Below are 15,036 nucleotides of genomic sequence, written 5' to 3'. Positions count from 1 at the left end.
ATATATATATATATATATATGATTTAAATATGTGTGATTTGGTGGTTCTCACAATAAATATTTATTCATGCGCTCCCTGTCTGCTCAGCTCAGCATTTTGGAATGGGTCAAACAGCTCTTCAGTAATTGATCAGACATTCTTGCATGCATTAAATAAAATATCACAATATCCTCTCTGCACTGAAATTCGCTGGCCTTTAAACTGGGAAGGGTTTCAGATTCTAAACTACTTTATATGCTAGTGCAACTATGTTTGCTTTAATTATGAGAATTAAAATAGAAAAAAGTAACAGTTGGCAAAGCAGGAAAGGGATTTGAGAATTTTTAAAGTAATCATTAAAGTTCTGCTCAAAAGCTGTTGATGTTAAAATGAAAATATAATGAAATCCCCATACTTCAAACACTGCAGTGCTCGGACTTCACTTATTGAATGCAGTTTCCAGGGAGTCCCAGTTCCCCGCAGTTATCATAGATGTGGAGCATCACGCTAACTGCCTTAACTGACAATAGCATGTGTGTTCTCTGATCCTGGGGAAACTCACATCCAGCAAACGAGCTTAGATACACAGATACATCTGCTTAGACATTTCCCACGAGTTTCTCTTTTGGTGTAAGAGCCAATGACTATTAAGCCTGGGACAATTTCCTGGGACAAAATGAAGGCTTCCTTTCTCTGGAGAATCACTGGCTGTCACGGTGCTCTGTACAGAATATGGAACCGTTTCTGTTTGTAGCAGTTTGAGAGAGAGGGGTTTGCACTAACGGGGAGCGGAGGAAACCTCAACCATATTAAGTGTGAATGTTCTTGGGGAAATGCTTTGCCTCAACAAATGTAGTTGCCCGAAGTCCAGCAGTTATCAATAAAGAGTAATAGCAACTTTCATACATATGACCTGGGAGAGATCAAGCAATAGTGGGGCATGGAAAAATCTGAATATTTGCAAGGTATGGTTTAGAGCTTGTAATGTGATGCGACAGATCTAAGGTAGCTCAACTGTAACCTATATATATACACACACATATAGGTATATACGTATAAACAGTCCAGTCTGTGTCCTGTGTGGAATACTTGATGCCACACAGATGTCTCCAGGAATGGAAGTGAAGGAAGATACTTCATGGAAGACAGCTTGCCTAGCAATGTAGTTTAAAATAGTCATTTCCCAAGTATGCATCATGCTTCAACCATGGGTCTTGGGACCAATTTACTGTGACAAATTTTTTAAAAACAGTAATCTGTATTAAACTTCAAACAGAATAAGACAGAAAATATCAGAGCACATTCTACAGAGTTAGGCTAAGAATCTTGTATAACGTTTGCCTTATATACACATGATTGTGGTTGTAAGATGTGGAGTCCCAGTCAAAAATACTTTGAAAGTCACCTGTCAAAGAAGCAGAGTCACGGAGTGGATACAGGAATTCCACTGTTGGGAAATTATATGGAATGATTATATAGAGCCTATTTATATACGGTTCAGTGCTAATAAGCACTACTGGAGCTAATAGAAGGCAGGCTAATACATTTCTTACCTCTGGTGGTAAGGTTAGGGGGGAAAGTGGCTTCGTATGTTTTGCTTCAGTTCAAAAGCTAGACGTCTCTTCTGCTACGAAAAAGTGTTTTTGTTCCCGTTTCCAGCATTCCCTTAGCTTGCTCCCATTTTCTCTTCTGCCCAGGAGATTGCATCAACAATTTGAAAGCTATAAGGAGCAAGTGAGAAAAATAGGGGAAGAAGCACGGCGTTACCAGGGTGAGCACAAAGACGATGCTCCGACCTGCGGGATCTGCCACAAGACCAAGTTCGCCGATGGCTGCGGCCACCTGTGCTCCTACTGCAGCACCAAGTTCTGCGCGCGCTGCGGGGGCCGCGTGTCCCTGCGGTCCAACAACGTGAGTAGAGCCGCCCACGGTGCGCACAGGTGGATGCGCCCCGCCTCCCCCGTGACCAGAGCAGGGGACGAGCGATGCAGATAATTCATAAAAGATGCGCTTTCTGTATGTGTGTATCTCGATAAATGATTCCCATTCAACACCAACAGATTACCTATGGGAGTAAGTTTATTTTCTGAAGAAAGTAGTTAATGTAGATTTAGTATCGTGAATTATGAAACCCTTGAAGCGTGTTACCACCAATTCTTCTTGTACAAAAAAAGCAGAACAAAACAACCTACCTTGAATTTCTGCAATATATGTTTCAGATTGAATGAAGATAAAATCAAGGTAGATTGTGTGGCATTAAATTTAACCCAATGCAATCATGTATAAAGCAATAATTAGCCTCTGTGAGAGTAACTTCAAATTTGCTATCATGTTAAAAAAAGAAAAGAGTGCTAAGCCTTATGAAAATTATTTGGATATTTAAAGAGTGTGTCAAAATTTTAATTTCGTGGGGGAAAGTGGTGGTTTACACTTATATCTTCCTAATCTGGAAAATCACAGTTAAAATTAAAGTGAACCTACCCATCAACATTGTATTCTTTGGTAGTGTATTTGAGTTGTAAGTAGGGTATTATTCTAAAATCTCTTCTAGGGGAATTAAGACATTTAGTAAAATAGATGCATTATTAAACTTAAGATGAGCCTACTATTTTCTTTGTAGCCTTAACTTCTCCAAGCAACAGCATCTTTATCTATGAAACTGTATGGTAGTAATTAATGCATATGGTTGGTATGAGAATTAAAACAATTCAAATCTATGCAACTTTAATTTTTCTTTATGTTCCGTTCTTAAGAAAAAAGTTTTCTTTTTTCTTCCTAAAAGTTATGTGTTTTAGCTAATCCTCGTATGCTACCTTAAAGCCTTTCCAAAACAAGCTTGGATTGAGATCGTGTCTGGTGCATAAAAAGTGCACGGGACCTATTTGTTAAATTTCCCTTCTTTAGTTCTTGAACACACTTTTTGGAATGAATTCTTGCAAATGAGACCTGTGATGGTATTCAAAATATTAACAACTCATGCAGTAAGGGTACTGTCCAATCTGAAAGGGTGCTGATGCTGAACGCTAGGGTGCAAATGGGCTGAGTGCCCATAGCTGTTGAATGCTTTTAACTTCACATTATAGGTTTGAGGCAATCCAATAACATAGAATCAAACTCATATTTTAAACAGGAGAGGGGTTTAAAGGAAATTGAGCTAAGAGGTACTTATGCTTTTGAGCAGACAAGCAGGCCTAATGTAGTTCATCCATCTTTACCAAACCCATTCAATCTTGGAAAAAATATTCAAAAAACAAAACAAAGCACAACTTAAAATATTTAATCTTGGACAAGGGACACAAAATTGTATAAAGTTGTTTTTTTCCTGTGACACTGTAAATTTTGAAATACCTATTATGAATAAATCTTCCTTGTGAGATAATTTATGGCTAAATGGTTAACAGATTTCTTTTCCCATTTTTATTTATTACAAATACTTCCCATTCTTAGATTTTTCCAGGTCATAACTATAAATATTTTAAGAGTAATTTGATATAATTATTCATTCAAATTTTATGCATTTTAATATGTCTTTTCAATAATAGGTGGACTAAATATGGTAGTGAATTAAGTTTTCTTTCTGAAGAATGATTTAAATGTAGATTTAATAATCCAAGTTCTCGAAAGTTCTGAAATTATAGTGCCCAACTTTTGTACCTAACTTATAGCAGGATCAGTATATGTGTATTTTCAACAAAAGATTGAACAGTGACTATTTTTTGGTAAGAATAAATATTTACTTTTTAAACTACCTGTGCTTTTATACTTTAAAGTAACACATGATTGCTTTCTTAAAATCTGTTTATTAATATATGCCTTATTTTTGTTTTTCTCTTCTTTTCCCTCTCTCTTTACTCTGCTTCCTTGGATGCTTTCCCAAAGGAGGACAAAGTGGTTAGAATCCATGATTTCTTTTCTATCGTTTGTTATTACAATGCTGTGAACTTTATTAAGTGAATGTTTCACCTAGTGTTGTTAATCACTATATTTCACAAAGAAATTACATGCTAGGAAGAGCTCACTCGTAGCTCTCATTGAAAAATAAAATGAACATCTAGGAGCATTACAGAGTTTTATATTGATAGATAAAGTCTGGGTAGTTTGTGTTCATGGGAACAGTGATATTTTAACATAATTTAAATCATTATGAAGCTCATTTGTCCTCTTAGCTCCCTGAGTTTTAAGGATGATTCATCTGCCTTGAGGAACAATAAAGTCTAATGGGCCTTACCTTTCTCATCACCCATTGGATGCATGGCGGGTGATTTGAAACTCTACAGCAGGAGGAATGGGATGTACTGATTTAGTGGAGACAATGGATCAAATTAAAATCAAGAGCTCAGAATAAAATGATTGTTCTATAGAACACAAGTAGCAGAGTTGTCATATTGAACCACAGTTTTGCTCTTTTCTTCTCCCTCATGCATTGAAATCACTCCTAAGGAAGTAAAAGGTCACCTTTAACTCTTATCAGCCTTGGAAATCACAGAGGATGTACTCAGTGAGATAGGAGACAAGTGGAATCTTACAACAGCCTGTCCTTTGCAGACATACTATACACTTTCATTTGGTGTAAATTACAATTTCCCGATATGAGACTGAGGCAATGAGTATTTTGGGTTCAATATATCAACTCAGCTGCCTCTGTTCAACTGTTTTAAAGTTTAGATTACATACTGCAGTGTGTAGGCAGCAAGCCTGACATTAAGCTGAACATTAACTTGTGTTTTTAAACTTGATGTTAGTATATGTTCATAAGTTTTTTCTATGAAAAAGAAATCAGGGTATTATATAGGGTAGTTATTTTCACTAAATGTGTTTGCCTGTACCATTGGTGGTACGTGAGATCATTCTAGGGGCTATTATTTTAATGCAATACTGGTTTCCCCCACTATCTGAAAATAGAGATTTTCTATGAAAACTTTTGTAAGACCAAATGGCATAAAGAGAAGAAACAATTACCTCTGGACATATCTTGCTAACGAATGCACAAAATAAATCAGATAAGGCACAAATGCCCACAGACACATTTCAAAGCTGTGGTGGCTGGATGCTGAGATGCTGAGTGCAGTCCCTGGGGAAGGAGCTTGGCAGGGCTGCTCTCTCTGCTCTGGGTGTGTACTACCTCTGTAACAGCTCACTCCAAAACAAACACGGAATGCTAATTTTCACATCTCACCTTTTTTCTTTCGTAAAAGCAAAGTGGAGTGAAGGGAACTTTTAAAAAGCGGGGGATACGTGTAATGTATTGTATTAGGAAAAAAAACATAATTAGACTATCACACTTTTGGTTTCATGAACACTACTTTGGATGAGTCTACATTTGAAATGTAGGTAATTTTAAAATCCTTTAAAGAATAAAAGTTTAAGCACATAAATAATGCTGGTGTTGTGCAGACTCTAGCTACTTCCGTAGGGCTGGCCAGATTGATTGTTCCCATACAGGTAGGGTGTTTGTGCTTGTTATGATTACTGACTCTGTAATAAGAATTCAGGGGGATTTTGTGGTTGTCAGTCAAAAATAGAATGAAAAAACCTGTAAAATACAATCACTTTCAGTTATTATCTTCACTTTGATTAGAACGCATATATCTACCATTTATGTTTAAGTACTTCGTCAAAATTTCATTAAAATGCTTCTTAGCTGATTAAGGTTGACGATGAATTTCCATTTTGGTCCAAGGAAACTGAAGCCAGATTTTGTCTTAGTTGTGTTAAAGAGAATATCCAAGTATTAAGCAAAGTACTTGATTGTTATTTCTTTCCCTATTCCTCTGAGATCTTTTATTTTTCGTAGAGAAATTATAATTTACAAATGTGTGGAGGGGGTGCTTTTATGAGAGGAAAGCAAAGACTAATAAGGATGAATAAAACTTTCCTAAAAGGAATCTCCATCTTGTTCAATAAAATAAGGATGAGGTCTACTTAGTTTGTTAAATTGGTGAATAAAGTGACTAAAATACTAGTGTATACGATATGAAGACCTAGGGATAGCTAGGACATAAATATTTCTTTACTGAGTCCAGTGAAAAGTATTAATGATCACATCTTTTGCAACCTGGCAATATTTTATTTCAAAACTTCACTCTTAGCCTAAGTCACCTCTAGTAATTTGGGAGATTGTGTACTTATAAAGAAAACAGCTTGTCATGAAGAATCACTTTGCACTTGACGCATGTATAAAATAAACTCATTATAAATTATTACGTGTGTAAAGTGCAAAGTGCACACTCTGAGAGATAAAATGATAATTTTTATTTCATCAAAAGACTTCTCTGAAGTCTAAGTATATAGGGATACTGTGGATTTCCCCACAGCCTGTTTAAATTGGGTTTTTTTTAACATCTTTATTGGAGTATAATTGCTTTACAATGGTGTGTTAGTTTCTGCTTTATAAAAAAGTGAATCAGCTATACATAACCATATATCACCATATCTCCTCCCTCTTCCATCTCCCTCCTACCCTCCCTATCCCACCCCTCTAGGTGGTCACAAAGCACCGAGCCAATCTCCCTGTGCTATGCGGCTGCTTCCCACTAGCTATCTATTTTACATTTGGTAGTGTATATATGTCCATGCCACTCTCTCACATCATCCCAGCTTACCCTTCCCCCTCCCCGAGTCCTCAAGTCCATTCTTTACATCTGTGTCTTTATTCCTGTCATGCCCCTACATTCTTCAGAACCTTTTTTTTTAGATTCCATATATATGTGTTAGCATACAGTATTTGATTTTTCTCTTTCTGACTTCCTTCACTCTGTATTCAACACTGCCAGAGGGTTCCCTTTTCTCCACACCCTCTCCAGCATTTATTGTTTCTAGATTTTTTGATGATGGCCATTCTGATTGGTGTGAGGTGATACCTCATTGTAGTTTTTATTTACATTTCTCTAATGATTAGTGATGTTGAGCATCCTTTCAGGTGTTTGTTGGCAATTTGTATATCTTTTTGGAGAAATGTCTATTTAGGTCTTCTGCCCGTTTTTGGATTGGGTTGTTTGTTTTTTTGATATTGAGCTGCATGAGCTGCCTGTGTATTTTGTAGATTAATCCTTTGTCAGTTTCTTCATTTGCAAATATTCTCTCCCATTCTCAGGGTTGCCTTTTCTTCTTGTTTATGGTTCCCTTTGCTGTGCAAAAGCTTTTAAGTTTCATTAGGTCCCATTTGTTTATTTTTGTTTTTATTTCCATTTCTCTAGGAGGTGAGTCAAAAAGGGTCTTGCTGTGATTTATGTCATAGAGTGTTCTGCCTATATTTTCCTCTAAGAGTCTTATAGTGTCTGGCTTTACATTTAGGTCTTTAATCCATTTTGAGTTTATTTTTGTGTATGGTGTTAGGGAGTGTTCTAATTTCCTTCTTTTACATGTAGCTGTCCCGTTTAACCAGCACCACTTATTGAAGAGGCTGTCTTTATTCCATTGTGTATTCTTGCCTCCTTTATTAAAGATAAAGTGACCATATGTGTGTGGGTTTATCTATCTCTGGGCTTTCTATGCTGTTCTGTTGATCTATATTTCTGTTTTTGTGCCAGTACCATACTGTCTTGATTACTGTAGCTTTGTAGTATAGTCTGAAGTCAGGGAGTCTGATTCCTTCAGCTCTGTTTTTCTTTCTCTCAAGATTTCTTTGGCTATTCAGAGTCTTTTGTGTTTCCATACAAATTGTGAAATTTTTTGTTCTAGTTCTGTGAAAAATGCCATTGGTAGTTTAATAGGGATTGCATTGAATCTGTAGATTGCTTTGGGTAGTATAGTCATTTTCACAATGTTGATTCTTCCAATCTAAAAACATGGTATATCTCTCCATCTGTTTGTATCATCTTTAATTTCTCTCATCAGTGTCTTATAGTTTTCTGCATACAGGTCTTTTGTTTCCTTAGGTAGGTTTATTCCTAGGTATTTTATTATTTTTGTTGCAATGGTAAATGGGAATGTTTCCTTAATTTCTCTTCCAGATTTTTCATCATTTGTGTATAGGAATGCAAGACATGTCTGTGCATTAATTTTATATCCTGCTACTTTACCAAATTCATTGATTAGCTCTAGTAGTTTTCTGGTAGCATCTTTGGGATTTTCTATGTATAGTATCATGTCATCTGGAAACAGTGACTGTTTTACTTCTTCTTTTCCGATTTGGATTTTTACTTCTTTTTCTTCTCTAAGTGCTGTGGCTAAAACTTCCAAAACTATGTTGAATAATAGTGGTCAGAGTGGGCAACTTTGTCTTATTCCTGATCTTAGTGGAAATGGTTTCAGTTTTTCACCATTGAGAATGATGCTGGCCATGGGTTTGTCATATATGGCCTTTATTATGTTAAGGTAAGTTCCCTCTATGCTCACTTTCTGGTGAGTTTTTATCATAAATAAAATTCTATGAATTTTGTCAAATCTTTTTCTGCATCTATTGAGATGATCATATGGTTTTTCTCCACCAATTTGTTAATATGGTTTATCACATTGATTTATTTGCATATATTGAAGATTCCTTGCATTCCTGGGATAACCCTCACTTGATCATGTTGTATGATCATTTTAATGTGCTGTTGGATTATGTTTGCTAGTATTTTGTTGAGGATTTTTGCATCTATGTTCATCAGTGATTTTGGCCTGTAGTTACTTTTTTTTTGTGACATCTTTAATCTGGTTTAGGTATCAGGGTGATGGTGGCCTCGTAGAATGAGTTTGGGAGTGTTCCTCCCTCTGATATATTTTGGAAGAGTTTGAGAAGGGTAGTTGTTAGCTCTTCTCTAAATGTTTGATAGGATTTGCCTGTGAATCTGTCTGGTCCTGGGGTTTTGTTTGTTGGAAGATTTTTAATCACAGTCTCAATTTCAGTGCTTGTGATTGGTCTGTTTATATTTTCTATTTCTTCCTGGTTCATTCTCAGGAGATTGTGCCTTTCTAAGAATGTGCCCATTTCTTCCAGGTTGTTCATTTTATTGGCATAGAGTTACTTGTAGTAATTTCTCATGGTCCTTTGTATTTCTGCAGTGTCAGTTGTTACTTCTCCTTTTTTATTTCTAATTCTATTAATTTGAGTCTTCTCCCTCCTTTTCCTGATGAGTCTGGCTAATGGTTTATCAATTTTGTTTATCTTCTGAAAGAATCACCTTTTAGTTTTATTGATCTCTGCTTTGGTTTCCTTCATTTCTTTTTCATTTATTTCTGATCTGATCTTTATGATTTCTTTCCTTCTGCTAACTTTGGGGTTTTTTTCATTCTTCTTTCTCTAATTGATATAGGTGTAAGCTTTGGTTGTTTATTTGAGATTTTTCTTGTTTCTTGAGGTAGGATTTTATTGCTATAAACTTCTCTCTTAGAACTGCTTTTGCTGCATCCCATAGGTTTTGGGTCATCATGTTTTCATTGTCATTTGTTTCTATGTATTTTTTGATTTCCTCTTTGATTTCTTCAGTGATCTCTTGGTTATTTAGTAGTGTATTGTTTAGCCTCCATGTGTTTGTATTTTTTACAGATTTTTTTCCTTTAATTGATATCTAGTCTCATAGTGTTGTGGTCAGAAAAGATACTTGATATGATTTCAATTTTCTTAAATTTACCAAGGCTTGATTTGTGACCCAAGATATGATCTATCCTGGAGAATGGTCCATGAGCACTTGAGAAAAAAGTGTATTCTGTTGTTTTCGAATGGAATGTTCTATAAATATCAGTTAAGTCTATCTTGGTTAATGTATCATTTAAAGCTTGTGTTTCCTTATTTGTTTTCATTTTGAATGATCTGTCCATTGGTGAAAGTGGGGTGTGAAAGTCCCCTACTATGTTTGTGTTACTGTCGATTTCCCCTTTTATGGCTGTTAGCATTTGCCTTACGTATTGTGGTGCTCCTATGTTGGTTGCATATATATTTACAATTGTTAGATCTTTAAATTGTTTTTGTTTTATCATCTGTTTGATGACAGGGTATTAACTTTAGATAACTCCTTTAGTAAATTAACACTTTGGTCTTACTAAGTGAACTGAATTACATCCTCTAAACTCAATTCCTTTGGGACTTCCTGTAAAATTTGATCAGTATTTCCTGTTTGGTGGGGGTAACTGGCTGATGAATAAAGCAATTAAAAATGAATTTGCTACCTTTCTAGTTAATCTTTATTTTCATGCAAATAAAAGTGTCAGGTGTTATATGTTAAGAGTATTTTGTAATAAATGTCAGCAATATTCTGAAAAACAGAACATGACCATTTTCTTATTTTTTTTAATGTGAAAGCTACACATATCTACCTTTTATACATCATGTACAAAGAAACTTTTTTATATCAAGGTAATTAATGAGGTACAATGTTTACAAAGTCATGATTTTTTTAACTGGCTCCTCATACCCTTTCATTGGTGTTTGTTTATAGAAATCATACTAAATGATATGCTGATAAAGTATGTTTTTATAGAAAAAAACTCAAAGTGTAAGGGTTGGGTGGAATGGGACAGCACCAACTGAGTTTGGAACTGTCCTCACCCCAAGTTGTTATCTGTAGGGAGGTTGATTCTGGCAGCAATAAAGAACTTTGCTTTCACGGGCTCTGTTTTAAATACCAAAATTGTTTTGTTTTGTTTTTACTCTCACTAGGGTTAGATAAATATAGGCAATTCAGTAGAATCATATCCATTTTTTAAATGATTTGCATGATTGTGTTAAATATTTATTCTCATTATGAAAAAAATCTCTCAGAATTATCCATATTTAGTCCATGGTATGATGAGCCATCTGATCATAATTTTCAACCTTCGATCTTTTGAAAAAAAATGACTGTAAGAGTTTACCTGCGTCCACTTTCATGTTTCTCTCTCTCTCTCTTTTTTAACTAGATGCTTTGATCATGGATTTCTTTGCAAGAATGTTCTCTTAGAGATTCTGCCCAGAAAGATAGTATGGGCCTAAGTAGAAAAGTTTATAAATAATAAACATATTAATAAGGAAATATTAGGGTACACTGAGAGGAGAACATTCATTAAGCAATTTAATTGATTAGATTTTTCAAGGTTTCTCTTACTGTGTCGTGCTTGTCTGAGAGAGGAGTAAAACATCAAGTTGTAAAAACTTTCATTAGATAATGAAAATAATAAAAAATTTATTACAAATCAGTTTTAGGGATTTGCTACACTTTTTTTCAGGGCCATAGAATTTTAATCTCTTGAATTTAGCATTACTATTCTGGAAACATTTGTTAATATTCATTAATCATTGGGATGTTTATAGTCCTGGTTTTGTCCCCACTCCTGAAATCATAGTTTAAAACCTTTATAAAACCTGTTTCCAGAAATTACAATTTCACAAACCAATGTTCAATACAGATGCATCTTAGGGTGTAGAGAAAACCCTTCTAATTTAAGGAAAGGGACTGTGAGAGGCAGAGCTTTCACAAAGCTAAAGACTAACCCATGGCAAACTGCCTAGCTTTCTGTGAACCTAAGTGGTCAGATCTCTTGTTCATTTACCTAGAAGTGGAATTGCTGTGTCACGTGGTAGCCTTATGTTTAACAATTTGAGGAACTGACAGTTTTCCCAAGCAGCTGCATAATGGTATTTATGGGTTCCAATTTCTCCACATTCTTATCAATACTTGTTACTACCTGGATTTGTTTCTATTATAGCTGTCATGTTGCCTGTGAAGTGATGTGGTATCCCATTGTGCTTTTCACAAAGCTGTTTTTAAACCAAAATTATCAAACTAGTTTTATATCTCCAAGGATTCACTTTGTGTGGATTTAGATTCTTACATGAAAATGTTTCTAAGTGAGTCATTTCTTGAGAATAGATTTTTTTAAAGCTATCATATTCAAAGCATTAGAAGTTTGGTTTCTTTCTTCTCTGGTGATTCTTTATGTCTCTTATGTTACAACTACATAAGTACTTATTAACCTATATAAAGTAATCAGAACAGGAGCTCTGTTGAGTTTAGGATAACTTGGAATCTAATATCTGTCTAGACCAGCTATCCCTAGGGTGCACACAAAGTAAGAGACTTTCATTGCCAATTGAAAAGACTATTTTTTAAACATGTGGAGAGAACTAACAGCTTCTGTTTTACCATTCAGCCGTAGGTCCAAATTAACACAGAAGCTTAAGCCCAGATTCTAAAAGACCATTCTTTTTTCAGCATGTGCAGGATATTTTCTTGAGTGATGAAAGCTTTCAGCAGTATGCAAATAGACCCACATAGAGATGCAGTAATGACCAGATTTTCTGTCACCAGCCATCCAACTCTCCATACATCCCTGAGGTCTTCCTCCAACATATTTCAGCAGTAGATAGATTCCCTATCATTGCTGCCACTAGTGGGGAATAAATTATTAGTCGCAAGCAAAGCCTATTTTATCTGATATTTGTATAGCTACTCCAGCTCTGTTTCGGTTGCTGTTTACATGGTATATCCTTTTCCATTCTTTTAATTTAATCATACATTTGTCTTTGAATCTAAAGTGTGTCTTATACAAACAGCATATACTTAGGTTTGGGTTTTTTTTTTAATCCAGGCTGACAATCTCTGTCTTTTGATTAGATTTGTAATCCATTCATATTTAATGTTTTTATTGATATGATTGTATTTTTGTCTCCTAGTTTACATTGTGCTTTTTATCTCTCTTCTTTTTTTTTTTTTTGTTCCTCACTGTTCCTCCTTTACTGTTTTATTTTGCATTAAAAGAGTATTTTCTAGGCATGTTTTAATTATTTCAGTGATTTTTAACCGTATTTTCTGATTTATTTTCTCAGTGACTCTAGGGTTTCCAGTATACATTTTTTTTCCATCTTTATTGAGATATAATGACATGTAACATTGTGTAAATCTAAGGTATACAATATGATGATTTGATACATGTATCTATTTCACCCATCTTGCCAGAATCTACTTCACATTTATACTACCTTAATCCCAGTGAAACCTAAAAATGTCCATTCTACATGACTCTATTCACGCTTCTCCCTTTTTTTGTGCTATCATTTTTATATATTTTATGTGTATATGTTACAAGTCCAATAATACATTGTTGTAACTATCACTTTATATGGTTTTATCTTTTAATGAAGTTGAGAGAAGAAATCAGAGCAAGTATACATTTACAGGATCTGTTATATAACATTCTTATTTACTATTTTTGGTTCTCTTAACTTCTTCCTGTGGCTTCAAGTTACCATCTGTTGTCATTTCCTAACTCTAGTCCAAAGTTACTTCCATCCATCTCCTTTGTGCTGTTGTTATTGCCAAATATATGTGATTTCTTTATGCTATAGACTTAACAATACTAGTATATTAATACTGTTTTATACTACTTTTAAATAATTTAAGATAACAAAGAAGAAATATGAAAGTATACTTTCATAATTACCCCTGTTATTATCTTTACCATAGTTCTTTTTTTTACATGTGAATTCATATTACTGTCTAGTCTAAAGAATTTCATTTAGTATTTCTTAAAGATGAGTCTTCTAGCAATGAATTCTGTCAGATTTTGTTTACCTAGGAGTGTATTTCTCCTTCATTTTTGAAATATAGTTTTGCTGGTTTTGGGATTCTTGGTTAACAGTTTCTTTTTCCTTCTTTCAGCACTTCAAATATATCATCCCAGTCCCTCTGACCTCCATTGTCTTTGATGAGAAGTCAACTGTTAATCTTATTGAGAGCTCTTGTGTGTGATGAGTCTATTTTCTCTGTTACTTTCAAAAATTTCTCTTTGCCTTTCGTTTTCAACATTTACTGTGATGTGCGACTGTCTAAGTATGAATCTCTTTGTGTCCTTCCTAGTTGGGTTCATTAGTTTCTTAGACAGGCAGATTAGTGTTTTCCATCAAATTTGGGAAAGTTTCAGCCCTTGATGCTTTGAAATTTTTTTTGTCCCTTTCTCTCTCTCCTCATTATGGCAGCTCCTACTGCACATATGTTGGTGCAGCTAATGGTTTCCCACATTTCTCCGAGGTTCTGTTCATTTTTCTTCATTCTTTCATCTCTCTTTTCATTAGGTCACATAATCACTATTGATCTGTCTTTAAGTTCATGGATTCTTTCTTCTGCCAGCTCAAATCTAATGTTGAGCCCTTCTAGTAAATTTTTCATTTTGGTTATTCTTTTCAACTCCAGAATCATTTTATTTCTTTAGTAAGCTATATCTCTTTATCTATCTTCTCAATTTGATGAGATGTTGTTGTCACAACTTGCTTTATTCTTTGAGCATAGTTCCTTTAGCTCTTTGAAAATATTTACAACAGTTTTTTTTAATGTCTTCATCTGGTATGTCCGACATCTGGGCCCTCTCTGTAGGGGGTCCTTTTTTTCTTCTGTGAACGAGTTGCATGTTGCTATTTCTTTGCATGCCTCATAATTTATAGTTGAATACTGGCCATTTTAGATTATATATTTGGCAAATCTGGTTACTGATCCCAATTCCCACTCCCGGGGCCTTTTTTTGCTTGTTTGCTTCTTTATCTGTTTAGTGAGTTGGTTGCACTATTTCAGTGAAACCAATTTCCCCTGCAGTGTGCAGCCTCTGATGTTGCTACTTGTGGGCACAACTTTGGCATGCACACATCACTCTAGCCTTCCCATCAGGGATGCTGGTGTTTTTAACCAGGCAGTCTTTAACCACTGCTCTCTTTTCTTGATCTCCCAGATCTTAGTATTCTGCTTGTATTGAAGCCAGTCTTCAAAGTCTGCTCCAATTCCAGACTCTCCTTATCTGCTTCTCTGTTTCTTTCTGTTAAGCTTCTTGCTTGTCTTTTGTTTCCCTTGTTGCTATCATGGAGCTGTCAGTCTTCTCCTTATGGCTCAGCACCAAAATCTGCATTGTTTTTAACAGTGGTGCTATGCTTGAGTGTTCCCAACCTCTGTTCCAAATGAAATCATTTCCCTTAGAGAAAGATACAAAACTCTTTCTTTCTATGGCTTGTCTCTTCCCCTAGTCAGAACTCCATGCCACTGCTCTGGAGCTGGGGTTAGAGATCGCAGCCTGCTTCTCTTAGATAGACACCTCTGCTCCATGAGTGTCACACTGGATGAGGTCAGTAATCCCTGGTATTCTTGATGTACTTTTCCTGATGTGGAAATTCC

General features: G+C 35.2%; 1 protein-coding gene across 1 annotated transcript in view; it reads left to right on the top strand.

Annotated features, from left to right (window-relative positions):
* RIMS1 (regulating synaptic membrane exocytosis 1) overlaps positions 1 to 15,036 on the top strand; it is a 395,670-nt gene that overhangs the window by 117,843 nt on the left and 262,791 nt on the right. Inside the window, 2 exon segments of the mRNA XM_024731859.1 lie at positions 1,678 to 1,891; positions 3,860 to 3,871. Coding sequence (XP_024587627.1) covers positions 1,678 to 1,891; positions 3,860 to 3,871 — 226 coding nt within the window.

The sequence above is a fragment of the Neophocaena asiaeorientalis genome, unplaced genomic scaffold (assembly GCF_003031525.2).
Source record: "Neophocaena asiaeorientalis asiaeorientalis breed wild unplaced genomic scaffold, Neophocaena_asiaeorientalis_V1.1 scaffold450, whole genome shotgun sequence".
In the NCBI taxonomy this organism is placed as follows: Eukaryota; Metazoa; Chordata; class Mammalia; order Artiodactyla; family Phocoenidae; genus Neophocaena; species Neophocaena asiaeorientalis.
Note: the sequence above shows the minus strand (reverse complement) of the source record. Positions and strands in the feature narration are given on the sequence as shown.